Source organism: Perca flavescens, chromosome 16 (assembly GCF_004354835.1).
Source record: "Perca flavescens isolate YP-PL-M2 chromosome 16, PFLA_1.0, whole genome shotgun sequence".
Classification (NCBI taxonomy): Eukaryota; Metazoa; Chordata; class Actinopteri; order Perciformes; family Percidae; genus Perca; species Perca flavescens.
Window position 1 is genome coordinate 27974300 of NC_041346.1, and position 18043 is coordinate 27992342.

Consider the following 18043-nt stretch of genomic DNA (forward strand, 5'->3'; position numbering starts at 1 on the left):
TCCGACTTGGGGCCCTCTGCTGCATGTCATTCCCCCTCTCTCACCCCTTTCATGTCTAAGCCGTCCTGTCACAAATAAAGACCTAAAATGCCAAAAAAATTAAAAAATCTTCGAAAAATACAATTCTAATGGGTTCATTTCTGTGACATTAACCGAGCTCAGTCATTCTCCTCAGTGGACGAACCCTTTTATTTAGGACTCCCCATGATCTTTTCTTTCTTGCGCCACCCTCAGGCCAAAATTTCAACCACGTGCGCACTTAATCTCATGATCTGACAGTCGTGACATTTGAGGACATTTGTGCACCGAAGGGAATAAACCTTTTGGATTTTAAACACGTTTTGACCTTAATGTCCACATGGCCTATTCCTCTCAGGCCACCCTCAAGGGAACGCCATATTTGTAGCCCGACTGCTTTTGCATTTGAGGTTTGCAGCTTCTAAGATCCACTCCCTACCAGGGCTTTAGACTTTTAGCCTTGTTAATAATTAAGACATTTCCCAAAATATGCCCTGCATACCGAGTTTGGAGCAATTTTGAATTGTTTCACAGCGCTGCACGACCAGCATTAAAGTAGATCCTTGTCCCAGTTTTTTTTGTTTTGTTTTTTTGTGCCGATAACATTTTTTAAGTGGTCCCAGCTGTCAAGACTACAATTGAGTAAAGTAATTGGTTGTATTTGAAGCAGGACGTTTTACATCAAATCACAGTAATGATGTTAACCCATGAATCGGACAAAACACAGGTAACTTAGTGATATCCCTGTAGTTGTGGTGTTGACCGGTCTTGAAATAAAATCCCGAGTCCTCTTTTTCCAAGACGGAGACAAGACGGAGACCTTCTAAAAGTAGTCTAACCCAACACTGCAGCGGGCACTAACTCACTCGTGTTCTTCCTGAAATGCTACGCCAGGTATTGTGAAGTTTAACGAGGTGTATCTGGGCGAGTCCGGACTGGAGGAGTTCCAGGATGGTGGAGGTGGGAGCCCACAGGGTGGAGGAGGAGGAGGAGGAGGAGGAGGAGGAGGCCCTCTGTCTCTGGAGCAGTACATCTGCAACGCTCGAGAGGCTCTCGGAGTGGACAGCCATTACAGCAGGTTTGGACTTTTTTTACTTACAGTCACTTACTTTGCGAGATGATTTGATTTTCAGTCGTTAATGGAGAAAGTAATCCTTTATATGAAAGAAAATATATATTCTAACCAAAGGTTTCTCAGCTGTTTTTTTTAGTATTAGGTGTCCTTAATAACATACTAAAAGTTTACCAAAGTTTCACCACTAGAAAGGTATAATTTTCTAGATGGCGTCCAAGGTGGGCAGGAGGCCCTTAAAGTATCCTAACTCCTTCATTATTTGACCTAGCCAAGTCATTGTGAATCCATTGGACTTGTCTAAACTGCACTGACATGATTACATACTTATAGAATACATGATTTTGTGAGATTACTGTACTGTTTGGGGTGAACAAATTAGCCTTTGTCATGTAACTCCTACTCAGTACGTGTTTTTGGACACATACCCTTTTTTTTTTGCTAAAATACAGACTTGACATTCAATGTAAAAGTTATTACACCCAAAAGTAACTTAAATTGGAGTTGTATTAGCATATGAATCCATAATGAAAATAATCATTAGTTAGTAGTTCAAAATGAGCTCCAGCTCAACCAACTCCGGCTGGAAAATCCTGCTTTTACATTAATGCATGAGGAATAATAATCAAATGATAAAAGTATGACATATCAATTCAATTCAACAACTTTATTAATCCCACAAGGGGCAGTTAGTTAGGAGCAGCTACTGACAACAAACACACACATAACAACACACAAGCCTACATAGGATTATTAGGAACACCCTACTAAGACCATGTTTGACCCCCTTTTGCCTTCAGAACTGCCTTAATTCTTGGTGGCATTGATTCAACAAGGTGCTGGAAGCATTCTTTAGAAATGTTGGCCCATATTGAGAGGATAGCATCTTGTAGTTGATGGAGATTTGTGGGATGCACGTCCAGGGCACGAAGCTCCCGTTCCACCACATCCCAAAGATGTTCTATTGGGGTGAGATCTGGTGACTGTGGGGGCCATTTCAGTACAGTGAACTAATTGTCATGTTCAAGAAACCAATTTTAAATGATTGAAGCTTTGTGACATGGTGCATTATCCTGCTGGAAGTAGCCATCAGAGGATGGGTCCATGGTGGTCATAAAGGGATGGACATGGTCAGAAACAATGCTCAGGTAGGCTGTGGCCTTTAAACCATGCCCAATTGGTACTAAGGGGCCTAAAGTGTGCCAAGAAAACATTCCCCACACCATTACACCCCCACCACCAGCCTGCCCAGTGGTAACAAGGCATGACGGATCCATGTTCTCATTCTGTTTACGCCAAATTCTGACTCTACCATCGGAATGTCTCAACAGAAATCGAGACTCATCAGACCAGGCAACATTTTTCCAGTCTTCAACTGTCCAATTTTGGTGAGCTCGTGCAAATTGTAGCCTCATTTTCCTATTTTTAGTGGAGATGAGTGGTACCTGGTGGGGTCTTCTGCTGGTGTAGCCCATCCACATCAAGGTTGTGCGTGTTGTGGCTTCACAAATGCTTTGCTGCATACCTCGGTTGTAACGAGTGGTTATTTGAGTCAAAGTTGATCTTCTATCAGGTGGAATCAGTCGGCCCATTTTTCTCTGACCTCTAGCATCAACAAGGCATTTTCGCCCCCCAGGACTGCAGCATACTGGATGTTTTTCCTTTTCCAGACCATTCTTTGTACACTCTAGAAATAGTTGTGTGTGAGAATCCCAGTAACTGAGCAGATTGGGAAATACTCAAACCAGCCCATCTGGCACCAGCAACCACGCCACGCTCAAAGTTGCTTAGATCACCTTTCTTTCCCATTCTGACATTCAGTTTGGAGTTCAGGAGAGTCTAGATCTGGACCACACCCCTAAATGCAGTGAAGCAGCTGCCAAGGAATTGGTTGATTAGATAATTGCATTAACGAAAAATCTTACAGGTGTTCCTAATAATCTTTAAGGTGAGTGTATATATTGACCTCTCCACAGCCTTTGATACAATCTCCCATACTATTCTCCTCAACCGCCTATCCCATCACCTTGGTAGCACTGGCACAGCTCTCTCCTGGTTTCAGTCTTACAGCCCCATCATCCCTCTGGAACACCTTCCCTGCAGATATTCAAAATGCTATTCACCTGGACCGTTAAAAAAACACTCCTGAACAGCGCAACAAAGCAGCTGTTGTTCCTGTACGTCGTCGCTCATTTAAACACAAAGGGAGGCAAGTGAGCAAAAGAAGACAGAGGAGCCACACGCTGCATGTCATCCGTCTTCCTTTCCTGCTGCTCGCTGCTGCCATATTTCCTTACATTCAATTATCCCGCCCGCAACTTTCAGGCCTTGGTTGGCACCACTTTGTAAATCACAGCCATGTGTCGTGTCAGCAAATGTTCCCCCACACAAACTACGTCTCAACTTTCTGTGGAAACCACTGCAGTAGCCAGCAGCCATTCATTGAACAGAGCATTTCCTAAAAGACTGTGGCGTGTGTGTGTGTGTGTGTGTGTGTGTGTGTGTGTGTGTGTGTGTGTGTGTGTGTGTGTGTGTGTGTGTGTGTGTGTGTGTGCGCGTTAATGCTGCGGCAAGCGTGGAGCCTCCCTCCATTTATCTGTGACGATTATGAATCCTGCTCATCCACAGCGTGAAAAAGTATTTGCACATATGCAACATTAAAATGCTTTTCCAAGCCAGCGCTGGCGTTTTCACTCCTCTCGAGCATGTAGAAACTGCTATTTTAACACAAATCAAATCTCCCTGAACTGTGAAAGGTGCCGCCAGAGGATTCCATTAAAAGTAATGGCCTTTGCTAATGGCAGAGTGCTGTGATTAATTTCTGTAAAGATACTCTCCTCATTCTCTCAAAGAGGCGTCCCTGCCAGCACGTTCACCTTTACACGTTAACTTGCTTTTGCATCCAGTTTGGTCCTCAAAATTATTATTACAATTATTTTTTCCTGATGTTTAAAAGTGAGTTTATGTAACTTTTGAAAGAAGAATTAAACATTATTTGTATATATATTAATTAAAGAATACTCTTAAGAAATAACAAATTCTTCTCTTTGCAAATGTAGGGCCCTATTTTAACGATCTAAGCGCATCTCCCATTCCCTTTTAAAAGCCAGGCGCATTTGTACCTCGGCGCATTGCTGTTATGATGGAGGATTTACACCGTAATGTTTTTATTTGTAATCTTCTGCGTGTGTGTGTGTGCTGCTGCGCTTCCCTGTGTGTGTGTGTAACAAGCATAGTGTTCGCACGCTGTGCACGAGCCTAGGAGCATTTTACTAATGCTCTGTTAAAATAACAATGAAATGTTCTATTGACTTTAGACCAGGTTTTTGTTGGTCAATGGCGCGATCACTTCCCACTGCCTCAAGATAGCAATATGCCCAGAATGCACCTGAACACACCTCCCTGTAAGACCAGCACGCCCATGGGCGCACAGATGGGGGCAGGTGCATTTGCTATTTAAACGACGAGGGCGCTGGACAGGTATTGACAACTGTGTCGGTCTTAAACTAACAAAGACACACTATTCGGTCTGTTATGACCACTAGCTTGCGGTGGCTAATGTTAGCAAACTTTAGATAGATAGTGCTGTGCAGTGGTGGAATGTAACTAAGTACATTTACTCAGGTATTGTACAAACTTAAGTACTGTGTACTGAGGTACTTGCACTTAACCAGTAAGTATTTCCATTTTCTGCCACTTTATACTCAGAGGGAAATATTTAAAGCTTTTGTTACTTTGCAGATTCAGATTATTAATACAAATTATAAATCAACTGATACATTATGATGTAAGCTGCCCAGCAGTATATAAAGTCACTAAAATTAGCTCCACCATTACCAGCTGCAATATTAAAGTGATGAACTTTAATGCATCAGTGAATATAATCCAGTAACATCATATATGTTTAAAAATGGGTCATTTTGCATAATTAATATAATTGATGATAAAATTAGTATGTTTACTTTTGGTACCTATAAGTATATTTCAATGCTAAAACGTTTGTACTTTTACTTGAGTAAGGTTTTGAATGCAGGACTTTTACTTGTTACAGTATTTCTGCGCTGTAGTATTGATACTTTTACTTAAGTAAAGGATCCGAGTACTTCTTCCACCGCTGCTTAAGACCAAAGTTAACATGGTATTCACGGCTGTACAGTCTCTGGACTGATGTTAGATTAGAGCTGAGAAGATTAGCTTATTAATCGTAACGTTCATGCAGGAAGTTAGTTGAATATTTTGATAATTCATAATTTCAGTCATTTTTCAAGCAAAAATATCTAATTCTCTGGTTCCAGCCTCTCTGACTTTATGACCATTTTCTTTTTGTGCTACTGTTAAACTATGTAACTATTCAGCAAATGTTACAGAATCACTTTAAAGGTGCTGTAGGTAAGCCTTATAAAACTAACTTTTTGTCATATTTGCTGAAACTGACCCTATGTTCCAGTAGAACTACATGAAGCAGGTCATTTAAAAAAAATAAATCCAGCTCCTCTGGCTCCACCTACAGCCTGGAGTGTGATTTGCAAAAATCCACCGCTCCCTGTTCAGATGCACCAATCAGGGCCAGGGCGGGTGTCTAACTGAGTGTCCATCACTGCTCATGCACACGCATTCATTCTCCCTTGCGGGGGGAGGGACTTAGAGACCGCTTTGGGCTTTAGCGGAAAGGGGGGAGGGACTGAGAAGCTGTTGATATTCAAATGTTTTGGCTAAGTCCTGGATCTTCGCAATCCTACCTACAGCACCTTTAATGTTCAATAATTTCTAGGTAGCATAAGTCATCTAAACTAAAATAGAATATTATATGTCAATGAAGAAAACAACCCATATGTTCTGAATCAAATGTACCTTTATTGCTGAATGCTGAGTGCCATGTTTGTGGTGATAGTGCGTTACTGATGCAGTCTGTCTGTGTTACTGTCTACTCCGCAGAGTCGGCTCCAGCAGTGAGACGGAGAGTGAGGCCGGAGATCTGTTAGAGCAACAGTTTGAGGAGCTGAACAACAAACTGACTTCAGCCACCGACCCCACAGGATACTTACGCATGGTGTCCAGAAATAACCTCTTCAACAGGTCGGACTTTGGCTTTTAGCTTTGATTGATTTTTAGCCATGCATGTGGCCTGGCAACGTTGGTCAGATGGTCGGTCGCATCGCCACTTTTGTCTAGATATCTTAACAACTATTTGATGGATTGCAATAACATTATGTACCGACATTCATGTTCCCCAGAGGATGAATCCTACTGACTTAGGTGATCCTGTGACTTTTCCTCTAGCTCCACCATGATGTTCATATTTGTGGTTTTGAGTGAAATATCTAACATATATAATATTGGGTGGATTGGCCATGAAATTTAGGAAATAATTCATCTTCGCCTCAGGATGAACTGTAATAACTTTGGTGACCACTTCACTTATTCTCTTGTGCCATCATCAGGTCAAAATGTTGTAGTATGTCCAATACTTTGGTTTATGACTAAATACCTGCAAAACTAATGACGTTACCATAATCCTCGGCTGAACTTTGGTTTTAATAGGGCTGGGTTTAAAATAATCGATTCTCCATTTAAAAATCGATCTTTGTTCAAGTGATCTTATATAGATTAATAAAATCCTGAAATTGATTTGTTAATATGTGCCTTTTCACCATGGATGTATAAAGGCATCACGTGACAGGCCGGGAGTTGCAATTGCACTGTTTGGCCAATATGTTCAATTTGTTTCAAAGCCCAGCCCACACTTGGGGGTTTTCACGTGGATTCGTCAAGCTGTGACCCAGTTATCGAGCAAAATTTGTATTGTCACTAGAGCTGGGCGATATGGAGAAAATCAAATATCACTAGGGTAGGGTAGGGTTGTATAGTATAATAGGGTTGACTATTGGTGCTTTCACAAAATATTAACACAATGAGAGTTTTGATAAATAATCACCAATAATTTGGATACAATGAATTAAGTGAGTAAAGACAAACAATAGAACAGCTAGAACAGTCTGGTAAGTTTATAAAATGACATCACTTTACTGTAAGGCAGCCTTTAAAACCAGGAAAACACAACACTTGTGTCCTATTACGATATAGCGTAATAGGACTTGTGTCCAGCCTCATAATCAATGTCGATATAATATCGATATATTGCCCAGCCCTAATTGTAACTGAAACTTCCCTAACCTAATTGATAACGAATCGAAAGGGGAATGTAACGGTCGGGATTTTGTGAATCGGAATCGAAGCGATTCGGGAAACCATTGACGACACCCAGGCTTAGTTTTTAGTGCTAAATAGCTACTGTTAGCATGCTAAGATGGGGAACTTGGTGAACATTATACCTTCTAAACATCAGCATGTTAGCCCTGTCCCTGTGAGCATGTTTAGCTCTAAGCACCACTGTGCCTGTCACAGAGCTGCCAACATGGCTTTAGACTTTTGTTATTTCTTTGCTTTCAAACTGTCTAAATATGTATATTCAATATCTGTTGTTTGTATTTTTTAACAGAAGCTGTCAGAGCATGACGAGTCTATACAGCGCCACAGTGTCTCCGGCGAAGGACAGTTTATCATCGCCTCCTTACCGGCCGAGCCACATAGGCAAACCTCCTCTACGAGCCCTTTACGACTTACTCATAGCACCAATGGAAGGGGTGTGTGTGTGTTTTAATATGCAAATAAGCATTTTCCTATTTTATGCTCTTCCTTTTAACTAAGTCTTTCTGTCCCGGTTCGTCTCCAGGGCCTGATGCACAGCAGTGGGCCCGTGGGCCGACACAGACAGCTGGTGTTAGTGCTGGAGGGAGAACTGTACCTGATCCCATTTGCCTTGCTCAAAGGCAGCTCCTCCAATGAGTACCTTTATGAGAGATTCAGCCTCATTTCTGTTCCTTCTTTAAGCAGCCTGGGAGCCACAATCAAGGTGAATCAGTGTTTCCCAAAGCCCAAGATGACATTTTCAAATGTCCTTTTTTGTCCACAACTCAGAGATATTCAGTTTACTGTCACAGAGGAGATAAGAAACTAGAAAATATTCACATTTAAGGAGTGGAATCAAGGAATTTGATTATAAAAATTGTTGGCAATTAATGTAATAGTTGACATCTTTGCAGCCCTACGGTCCATTTAGTTTGTGAAAATTCTCCTATAATATTCAGATTTTGTGTTCAAGTGCGTGTAACAGTGATATGTTTTGTATATTTTCATTTTTTTATGTTGTTTTTTGCTCCTTAAACTGTAGAAAAATCTCTATCTCTATAAATTAGTTCCTCCAGAAAAACGTGATTATCTGATCGCATAATTCATTGCATAATCATCCAAAGTCTGCATATTTATGCGGGGGGGGTGCATTTTTTCAAATATGTCACACTTTCGCCGCATAAATTGCTGATTTCCGCGCAAAATATGCAGGGCTTGCATGATTTCATAATCCTGGCATTTTCGTTGCAAAAAAGTCCCATAATATATCTTAGCAGAAAGTTGAAAAATGTTGCGTTTACTTCACACGAGAGCAGCCATTTTCCCCTGTTGCCATGGGAACGTTATGAAGTGATGTAATTACGCGACGTGAATATCATCGAAAAGCAGGGGGCTGGGGGGAGCGGGGAGGAATCACTTTTTTTTCTATTTTTCATCAAACCGCAATTTCATCACATAAAATTGCATAAATATCATAGAGCATATTCCGTCGCTTTTTTTAAGAAAACGTGCCGCATAATCAAGGATTTTTGCCTGCAACAATCACCAAAAAACTCCGCATTTTTAAGGACTGATAAATATATAAACCCATATCTGATAATCTGTTTTGTCCCTACAGCCTCCTCCTCGCCGCGGTGGTCCCTTGCTTTGTGCAGATGGAGGTTCAGTGGCTGCAGTGGTTGGGGCTCCTCGCCTGCCTCCCTCTGTGATGGACCGCTGGCTGTGGGGCCCATTACCTTCAGCCCAAGATGAAGCTCTGTGGCTGGGGGAACAGCTGGGATGTCACCCCCTGACTGGCGCCAACGCCACAAAGGAGCGCGTGCTCGCGGCTCTGAGTCAGGCGGAGTGCGTTCACTTTGCCACTCATATCTCCTGGAAGCTCGCCGCTCTGGTTCTCGCCCCCAGCCAAGAGCACGCTGGGGGGGAGGGGGCGGTCGGGCGACCCAGGGAGAAGTCACCGTGTGGGGGGTCGACCTCCGGCGAGGCCGCAGGTCGCGATGGAAACATCAGGGGTTCGTTTGCAAAGAGTCACGGCAGCCCAGAGAGACTCGGAGGAGAGGATGAAACCAGCGAGGACGGGGAAAGTGTGTGTGACGTGGAGAGCGTGTGTGACAGTCCGTCACTTCATGACTTCCTCCTGACTGCTGCTGATATCCTGGACCTGTGCTTGAGCGTCAAACTGGTGGTTCTGAGGTAGAGCTGGGCAATATATCAATATTATATCGACATCGTGATATGAGACTAGATATCGTCTTAGATTTTGAATATCGTAATACGACATAAGTGGTGTCTTTTCCTGGTTTTAAAGGCTGCATTACAGTAAAGTGATGTCATTTTCTGAACTTACCAGACTGTTCTAGCTGTTTTATTATTTGCCTTTGCCCACTTATTTATTACATCCATATTACTGATGATTATTCATCAAAAATCTCATGGTGTAAATATTTTGTGAAAGCACCATTAGTAAACACTACAATATCGTTGCAGTATCGATATCGAGGTATTTGGTCAAAAATATTGTGATATTTGATTTTTTTCCATATCGCCCAGCCCTATTCTGAGGTGTACCTTTGACACCGATTTGTGTCCAAATGTCAGGCAAAACCAAACAGAATAGAAAACTAAAGATATTGAAAATGTGCGATATAAAAGGAAGAGTTCCTAGGGGAAACGCTGCAAAGCCTGTAAGGTTCCACCTGACCTCTGACTCCTCGTCTCCTCAGGTTGTACCCGGAGTCCAGCAGCAGGGTGACAGCTGACGGGGTGGTGGGTCTGACCCGGGCCTTCTTGGCTGCAGGGGTCCAGTGTGTGTGTGTCTCTCTTTGGCCTGTACCGATAGCTGCCTCCAAACTCTTCACACACACCTTGTACACAGCGCTTCTCAACGGGACCAAAGCCAGCGCAGCCCTGACCGAGGCCATGAAGACTCTGCAGAGCAGCAAGCACTTCTCACACCCCTCCAACTGGGCCGGTGAGCAAACACCAACACACATCAAACACTTTGACAAAAGTTTGACATATTTCGCACCATCTGAAGCTCCACGATCCAATGGGGTCAGCCCAGTGTTCCCACAGCCCAGTGTTCCCACAGCCCTGTGTTCCCACAGCCCTGTGTTCCCACAGCCCAGTGTTCCCACAGCCCAGTGTTCCCACAGCCCAATGTTCCCACAGCCCAATGGTCCCACATTTCTAATGAATTTTTTTTCACCTAAAATTAGGCCCTATCTTCCCACAGCCCTATGTTCCCACATTTCTAAGGTTTTTCTTACAATTTGGGTTAGGGTTATCTGTTAACCAGATTTAGCTAAAAGCTACATTCCATCTGTAGTCCATTGCTACTGGATAATAGGTTGGGTGTAACTGGCTACCAAATTGGGAGAAAGGGGGATAAAATCTGATACAAATTTAAGCAAAAGGAAATGTGGGAACATAGGGCTGAGGGAACATAGGCACGCTCTCCAATCCAGCCAAGGGTGAAAATGAGCCGCGGTGCTAAGCCCACGTCCTGGGCCTGTTCCACCCCTGAGCCCTGGACTGTTATTAAGGGCTGAAAAGAGCGAGGCAATCGCCCACTCCGCCTGTCCATGCCGTGAGGCGCTTCATCTGGAGAACAAGTTTCAAACCTCTGAGCCCAAGAGCGATATTCTTGATGAGCAAGAAAAAAAAAAACTGATTAATGGTCACAACAGCAACTCCTGCTCAGGTTTAAATGTGGGAATTACTGCATTTAAAGTTCCTGAAATATAGCAAAGATTTTACAAAACAAAGATAATGGACTATGATGATTTATTCCCTTCATATGAATTTATAGAACAACTACTGTGCGTCGTCCACAGCCTGTGAGCCTGTTGAGGCTGTCAACTAGAGCTGCTTTCATGCTCCACATTCTGCTTCACCTATCCAACACTGGTCGGTCTATTTAGGCCATCAGAAATGCCCAGCTGTTCTTCTTCTCTGCCAAAGCCACCGCCGCTTATTTCACCTCAAGTATCTGATGCTTGGCTTTATTGTGCCCCAGCACCACTCTGCTATCATCACTCGCCAAACTCTCTCTCTCTCTCTCTCTCTCTCTCTCTCTCTCTCTTTGTGCAAGTGTACGGTGTGGTGTTTGTACCTGACTGAACTGAAATCACGTCAAGTGCTTTCTGCATTTTGATTCACTGTTTACAAGTTAGTTTGCTAAGCCAAATGCTAAGCGAGTAACTTTAAGCTGGGCTTAGGGTAGTCATGGAAGAAGTGAAGCCCGCCTTATGGTAGCATTTTTTTTTTTTTACCTCAACCTTTGTGCGGTTGTTTATTTTTATTCACAGTTTATTAATATCCAACGCTGTCTAAACTGCTCCAAATTCCAAACCCCAAGTTCATTGGGTATCCGGGAAGCCAAGTGGGAAGTAGATCGGAATGAACGGTTCTCGAGATATTTGAAAGACAACGGACACACACACACACACACACACACACACACACACACACACACACACAAAGAGGGTCCTTGATTTATTGTGAGATTTTACAGTACAGCTTTGGACTTTTTAATTCAAGAAAAACAAATTAACAGATTAACATTTCCACCATTTCTTGATAATGTGCAAGAACACCACAGGTTCCATTAGTGACTGTGCTACAGTAGAAACTCCTGCTCTCACTGACGGCAGGTTTCCGGTACTCCACACTTGTGTTCTCTCCGTCATCACAGTCCAGCTCACAATACCCATCGACTCGCCCTCTCTTCACTTCTTTGGAGAGACAATCTCAACCTGTGTGCAACATTAAAGCTTTAACTCTCTAAAAAGAAGGAACAATTACATATTCTAGTGTTTAAATGTCTTTAACAACCCTGTGTGTGTGTGTGTGTGTGTGTGTGTGTGTGTGTGTGTGTGTGTGTGTGTGTTTTTCCTTCAGGGCACATGCTGATTGGCACTGATGTGAAGCTGAACAGCCCCATGTCGCTGGTTGGACAAGCCCTGGTGGAGATCCTGCAGTACCCAGAGAGGGCCCGGGACGCCCTCAGAGTGATCTTACACCTGGTGAGACCGTTGTGCATGTTCTTCTTTCTTTCACTATTTTTTTTTTTTTTTTTTTTTTTATCAGGGACAATACCTATAACATCATGGCAACCCAATGTGAAAGTTACAAGGTGTTTAGGATGTCTAGCCTCCGCTAATTTCCAGTCCTTGTCCCTAGTCAGGCTTTTACAAAAGCAACAATAAAAACAACAAAACAACTATAACATTTTTTGAAAAATACAGAAGGAAAGAAGCCGAAAAAAATGACCAATAAAACTTGTGTCGCTAAGGGACACCGTTAGTGCTCACATCTCTGTTGTTGTTTTAGCCATAATTGGTCTTTTGTGTTAAACACTTTTAATTCTGTTTGGGATTTAACTTCCGTGGATGAAGAATTCCATAAGTGGACACCTTTTTCTAGTCTATATCCTTGACGTTCCACTTCCGGGATTGCTCCGTTGCCGCTGGAAAATTTCGCCGGGTTTTCACTCATTTAGGCCCGATATCCTTTGTCTATGGACTATGGTTAACTGCTCCTCAGATCTCTGCAGGGTAAATCCAGACAGCTAGCTAGACTATCTGTCCAATCTGAGTTTTCTGTTGCACGACTAAAACAACTTTTAAACGTACACATGTTCCACCAATACAAGTTCCTTCCTGAGGCTATTTAGCAGAGGCGCCGTGGCTTTTCTCCGGCGCTTAGCACCGCCCAAGACGATTGTGATTGGTTTAAAGAAATGCCATTAAGCCAGAGCACGTTCTCCTCCCATCTCCGAATGCTATGTGGAGTAGCCAGACCTTCCTTAAGCGCGCTTTGGAGGAGGGTCTGGCAAAGCGAGACTAACCTTTCACTGACCAGGAGAATTGACCAAAAATTTTTTTCTGCACTCTACAATTCTGGTTAACTACTCTTCTGGTCGTGGTCCAGCCATTATTTCTCTGTGTAATAAGTTTAGACACCATGCCTGGCGCCAGCCCATTTAAACACTTTTTCACACTCACAAAAATTCTCATTATAAAGATACAAAAAGAATCAGACCGACTGTAATCTTTCACAAATAATAAATATGGTGCCATACTATAGTGACGTTATGTCCATCACTGCATTTCATCCCCTCTCCCAGTTCCATGATCAACAGTCACCAGTAATTGCTTTTCTCAGCACGTTTTCTTCCCTCTGTCCTTCGGCAGGCTCTGATGCATCCTTTTCCTTCATCTACTGAAAAAAAACGATACTTTTTATCTTAAATCAATACACATTCTGTACAGTATACACCCAGCTCCATCAATCAGATCTCCAGTAGAGCATGTTGCTTACTGATATGCCCAAAATGCTGTAAATAAAATTTCAGGGCGCATCACACCACATCAGAAAATCCTACAGCGTTCCAGTATTTCTATTTATTTGCCTCTTAAAGTCTCTTATTAGCGTCACAAATGGATGTGTTGCACATTTCCTGTTTCAGAATATTTGAAAATCAAAGAATATTTGATCATGAGTCATTTCAGAAAGAACAGAATCAAAGCAGGCACACAAAGCCAGACAAGAGCACTATGTTGTTCTTTCATTGGGATGTGGGTGCAAATTTTAAAACTGCTTTAATGAGTTTTTAATGAGAATTGTTAGGCCAGACAACGATGTGAAAACTGGAGAATAAAGACTCAATTATGTGACTTAAAGCAGTTTTGTTTGTGTGTTTTAACCAACGTGGTTTGAACTTCCTCCCTGCAGGTTGAGAAGTCTTTGCAGCGCATTCAGAGCGGCCAGTGTAACGCCATGTACACATCGCAACAAAGCGTCGAGAACAAGGTCTGTGTTTTTTCATCGTTCTGTCTCTTCGACTTTGAAATGTCGGCCTCGGTGTCTGCTCTGTCAATGCCCACGCGTCTTCTCTCTCCTCTGGGGGGCAGGTGGGTGGGGTGCCCGGGTGGCAGGCCCTCCTGTCTGCGGTGGGTTTCCGGTTGGACTTCTCTGGCGGCGGCGCTGGTCTCCCCGCGGCGGTTTTCTTCCCCACGTCAGACCCCGGGGAACGGCTGCAACAGTGCAGCACCACTCTGCAGTCCCTGCTCGGTAACACAGCTTTCCCCATTAGTCAAAATGTCTCTCGTGTGAATTAGGGGCTTTGAAATTGATCTTTGCATCGCTGCAGTGACAGACCATATTCGATTATTTACCTACTGATGTTACTTGATGGTTTTCAGCTCGCTGCTTTTATTTATTTATTTTTTGCCTTTTGTCTGTTGTCTGCTGGTCAGACATTCAGGAAGTGTCTTTTTCAAGAGCAGATACAAAATCGTAATAAGTTGATCAAATAAATCTGACTGCTTGAATTTGTTGATGAAAACCATGTGTAGAAATATATAATATTAAGAAGGTGACGCATCGTGATATCGAATCGATTTGAATCGTTGACAGGAAAATCTCAATCAAATTGAATCATGAGACCAGTGAAGATTTAGAATAACAACCTGTTTAGTCCCTCCAGGATCCAGAATTCAGACTGTATTATCATTAAGCGTGTACCTGTAAAATCTGACCATATTAGTTGGATAAATATTCAACTTTTGAACGTACACATGTTCCACCAAAACAAGTTCCTTCCTGAGGCTATTTTGCAGAAGTGCCGTTGCTCCGTCTGGCGCTTAGCACCGCCCATGACGATTGTGATTGGTTTAAAAAAATGCCAATAAACCAGAGCACGTTTTTTCTCCCATCCCAGAATGCTTTGTGGACTAGCCAGACCTTCCTCCGCAGGACCGCAGTGGAGGAGGGTCTGGCAAAGCGAGACTAATTGTCATTAATTTCATGATGAAGATAGGATATCTCTGCTTTAAAGTGTAATTAACGTTCTGTCCATCCGCAGGTCTCACTCCTCCAGCTCTGCAGGCTCTCTGTAAACTGGTCACAGTGTCCGAGGCCGGGGAACAGCTGATTCATAAGGTACCGTAATGTTGTGAAGTTGTGGAAGTTATGCCCTTGAATGCTTGTGTGTTGTTGTCCTTATTAGTGTGAATCTAACATGTCTAAAATGTCCTGTACTGATCATATCTGTACCCTACTCCTGATTGGCTTAAGGACATCACTTATAGTCATGCAGCTATAAATGGAGCTTTATTTAAAGGACAAAACACGACTCCCTTTGCTGTCATTGTGTATATTCAGCTACTGTGTTACATCCTTCTTTGCTCGTCGTAGCCCTCCATATAGCCAATGGGTGTCATCAGGTATCATCATTCATGCATGGCTGAGTGTGCAGTGACTCAAACCCAACAGTTACACAGGAATAAACCACTAAAGTTCTGTTTCCTCCCCTCTCATACCCACCTCACAAAGGCGGTTAAAAGCATGGTGGGAATGGTAAGTGTTTCATGTTGAGTTCATGGAGAGTTTAAGACGGTCACAGCGGGCCACACAAAGAGCACTAACGTTTTATTTGAAAGATGTGGGCGCTATGTAGGGCTGCAACTAACAATTTTTTTTTTTATTGTCGATTAATCTGTCGAATTTAGTTGTTTTGGTCTATAAAATGGCTGTAAAATTGTGAAAAATGGGTGCCTGGATAGCTCCATTGGTAGAGTGGGCGCCCATATGTAGAGGGTTTACTTCTCAACGCAGCGGGCCCTGGTTCGACTCCGACCTGCGGCCCTTTGCTGCATGTGTCATTCCCCCTCTCTCTCCCCTTTCATGTCTTCTGCTGTCCTATGTAAATAAAGGCTGAAAATGCTAAAAAATCATCTTAAAAAAAAAAATGTCAAACAGTGTTTCCCAAAAAGCCCAAGACAACGTCCTCAAATGTCTTGTTATGTCCACAGCTCAAAGATATTCAGTTTACTGTCACAGAGGAGAGAAGAAACTAGAACACATTCACATTTAACAAGCTGGAATCAAAAGAATCTTTAACCGATTTAACGGATTATCAAAATAGTTGGCGATGACTTTATTAGTTGACAACTAATCGCCCAGTCTTTGCGGCTCTAGTGCTGTGTAATCGATCTTGCTTTAATGACGCGTGTTGACTCAGCTCAGATGTTGTTGCGAAACAAGATCAACTCGCTGAAGCATCACATTTCCTCTCCGAAGCTTCACCAGGTGCTGGTTCAGTTGCAGCCAGGCGACAAAGAGCAAGACTTCTCCCTGGCTCCCATCCAAGTGTCCATAAGTGTGCAGCTGTGGAGGCTTCCAGGCTGCCACGAGTTCCTGGCTGCGCTCGGTGAGTCCTCAGTAGAATAAACCAAGGTTCACTTTTTATTTTGAAATAAAACTAAGTGCAACAAACCGCTCAGACTAGATAACAATACATGTATGAATGTCATAATTAGGGATGCGCCGAATCCAGATTTTTGGGGTTTGGCCGAATACCGAATCCACTGCCGAAACAGAATACCAAATATTCCTCCTCCCATCCTCAGTCCATTAACACCGTAAACACATTAATGAAGTAAACAACGTCCACAGCTGTGTATTTTTCATCTTATTTTATTTTAACTGTAAAAATAAAAGCTGGTAATGGTCGTCTGGTTAACACAAGTTTTTAGCTGTGACTGTCCTTCCTTTGCTGTACCCGAAGTTGCTGCATTTTGGCTGGTGTCTGGAGATTCCTTCATGCACAGCTCGTATTCTTTCAGATGTTTCAGACCAGATGTTGTAACAGCGGCCATGTTGTGTATAGTTTAGGGTCCTCGCCACCACCAGACAAATCAAATCGCCATTGCAGTTTGAACATGTAGCTGGACTTGAATGGCCTTATTTTGACTGAAAGTACTGCCAAACAACAACTTTTTCTACTCATGAGTTCCATTTTCCCTTTCTCACAGCCTACTGCATTGGACGGTCCACCAAAAATTCGAAGGTTCGGCAGAAACCGAACCCCGTCAAAAAGCCCAATATTCAGCCGAAGCCGAATCCTGGATTTGGTGCATCCCTAGTCATAATAACACTAAACAAGTATAATGAAAGAAAGCTTATTGTTGCTTAGGATGAAAGATGGTGTTGGAAGAAATATTCAGATTCTTTACTTCAGTAAAAGTAACAAAACCACACTGTAGAAAGACACAAGTCAAAGTCCTGCAAACTGTAACAAGAGTAAAAGTAGCATGCAGATTAAAGAGTTTAATTTATATTTATATTTATGTACACAGCGTCTGGTACCACTATAACCAGGCCTACTTTATGAGAGGTTTCTCAGTTATAATAATAAAAAAAGGCTTTATTACTGGCTGTTACGTAGTTCATTAATACATAACAGTCATTATCATGGAGGGGTTTGCTGGTGGACAACTCTTTTAACATTACTCACTTTGTCTTTTTAGCTTTTAAATTCATCAGGAAGACTGCTTCGATAGATAGTTTAACTACATATCTTCTGGAAATGTCCTGCAGGACATCTGGAGCAAAATAAATGAACTATCAGCTTTTTAAACTTGCACGTGAAGGCTTAATCACTTATAAACGCTACAGTATATAATGTATTTCTTTATAAGAAAGCGGTAAGCAGGACTTTGGTGTTTTAGCTGCTCAATGTGGAGCTAATTTGAATGACAATAATGCATCATATCTTTCATTTCTAAAGCAGGGGTCTTCAAGCCAAGGACCCCTTAACTGAAAGAGAGAGACGGAGCAGGGACCCCCTACTACATATCTTGTATAAAATGAAGTTGCATATTAAACTGGGCCTACAATAACGTGTAGGCCCTATACATACATTTTTAGTACATAGGTAATACTAAGCTATTAATATTATAATTGTTGCCATGATTT

General features: G+C 42.5%; 1 protein-coding gene across 1 annotated transcript in view; it reads left to right on the forward strand.

The window, feature by feature from the left end:
- ttc28 (tetratricopeptide repeat domain 28) overlaps nucleotides 1-18043 on the forward strand; it is a 171994-nt gene that overhangs the window by 147567 nt on the left and 6384 nt on the right. The window contains exons 21-31 of the mRNA XM_028601462.1: nucleotides 913-1096; nucleotides 6026-6166; nucleotides 7590-7734; nucleotides 7824-8003; nucleotides 8898-9472; nucleotides 10003-10250; nucleotides 12182-12306; nucleotides 14018-14095; nucleotides 14197-14356; nucleotides 15150-15226; nucleotides 16367-16496. Of these exons, the coding sequence (XP_028457263.1) occupies nucleotides 913-1096; nucleotides 6026-6166; nucleotides 7590-7734; nucleotides 7824-8003; nucleotides 8898-9472; nucleotides 10003-10250; nucleotides 12182-12306; nucleotides 14018-14095; nucleotides 14197-14356; nucleotides 15150-15226; nucleotides 16367-16496 (2043 nt within the window). The remainder of the gene's footprint in view (nucleotides 1-912; nucleotides 1097-6025; nucleotides 6167-7589; nucleotides 7735-7823; nucleotides 8004-8897; nucleotides 9473-10002; nucleotides 10251-12181; nucleotides 12307-14017; nucleotides 14096-14196; nucleotides 14357-15149; nucleotides 15227-16366; nucleotides 16497-18043) is intronic.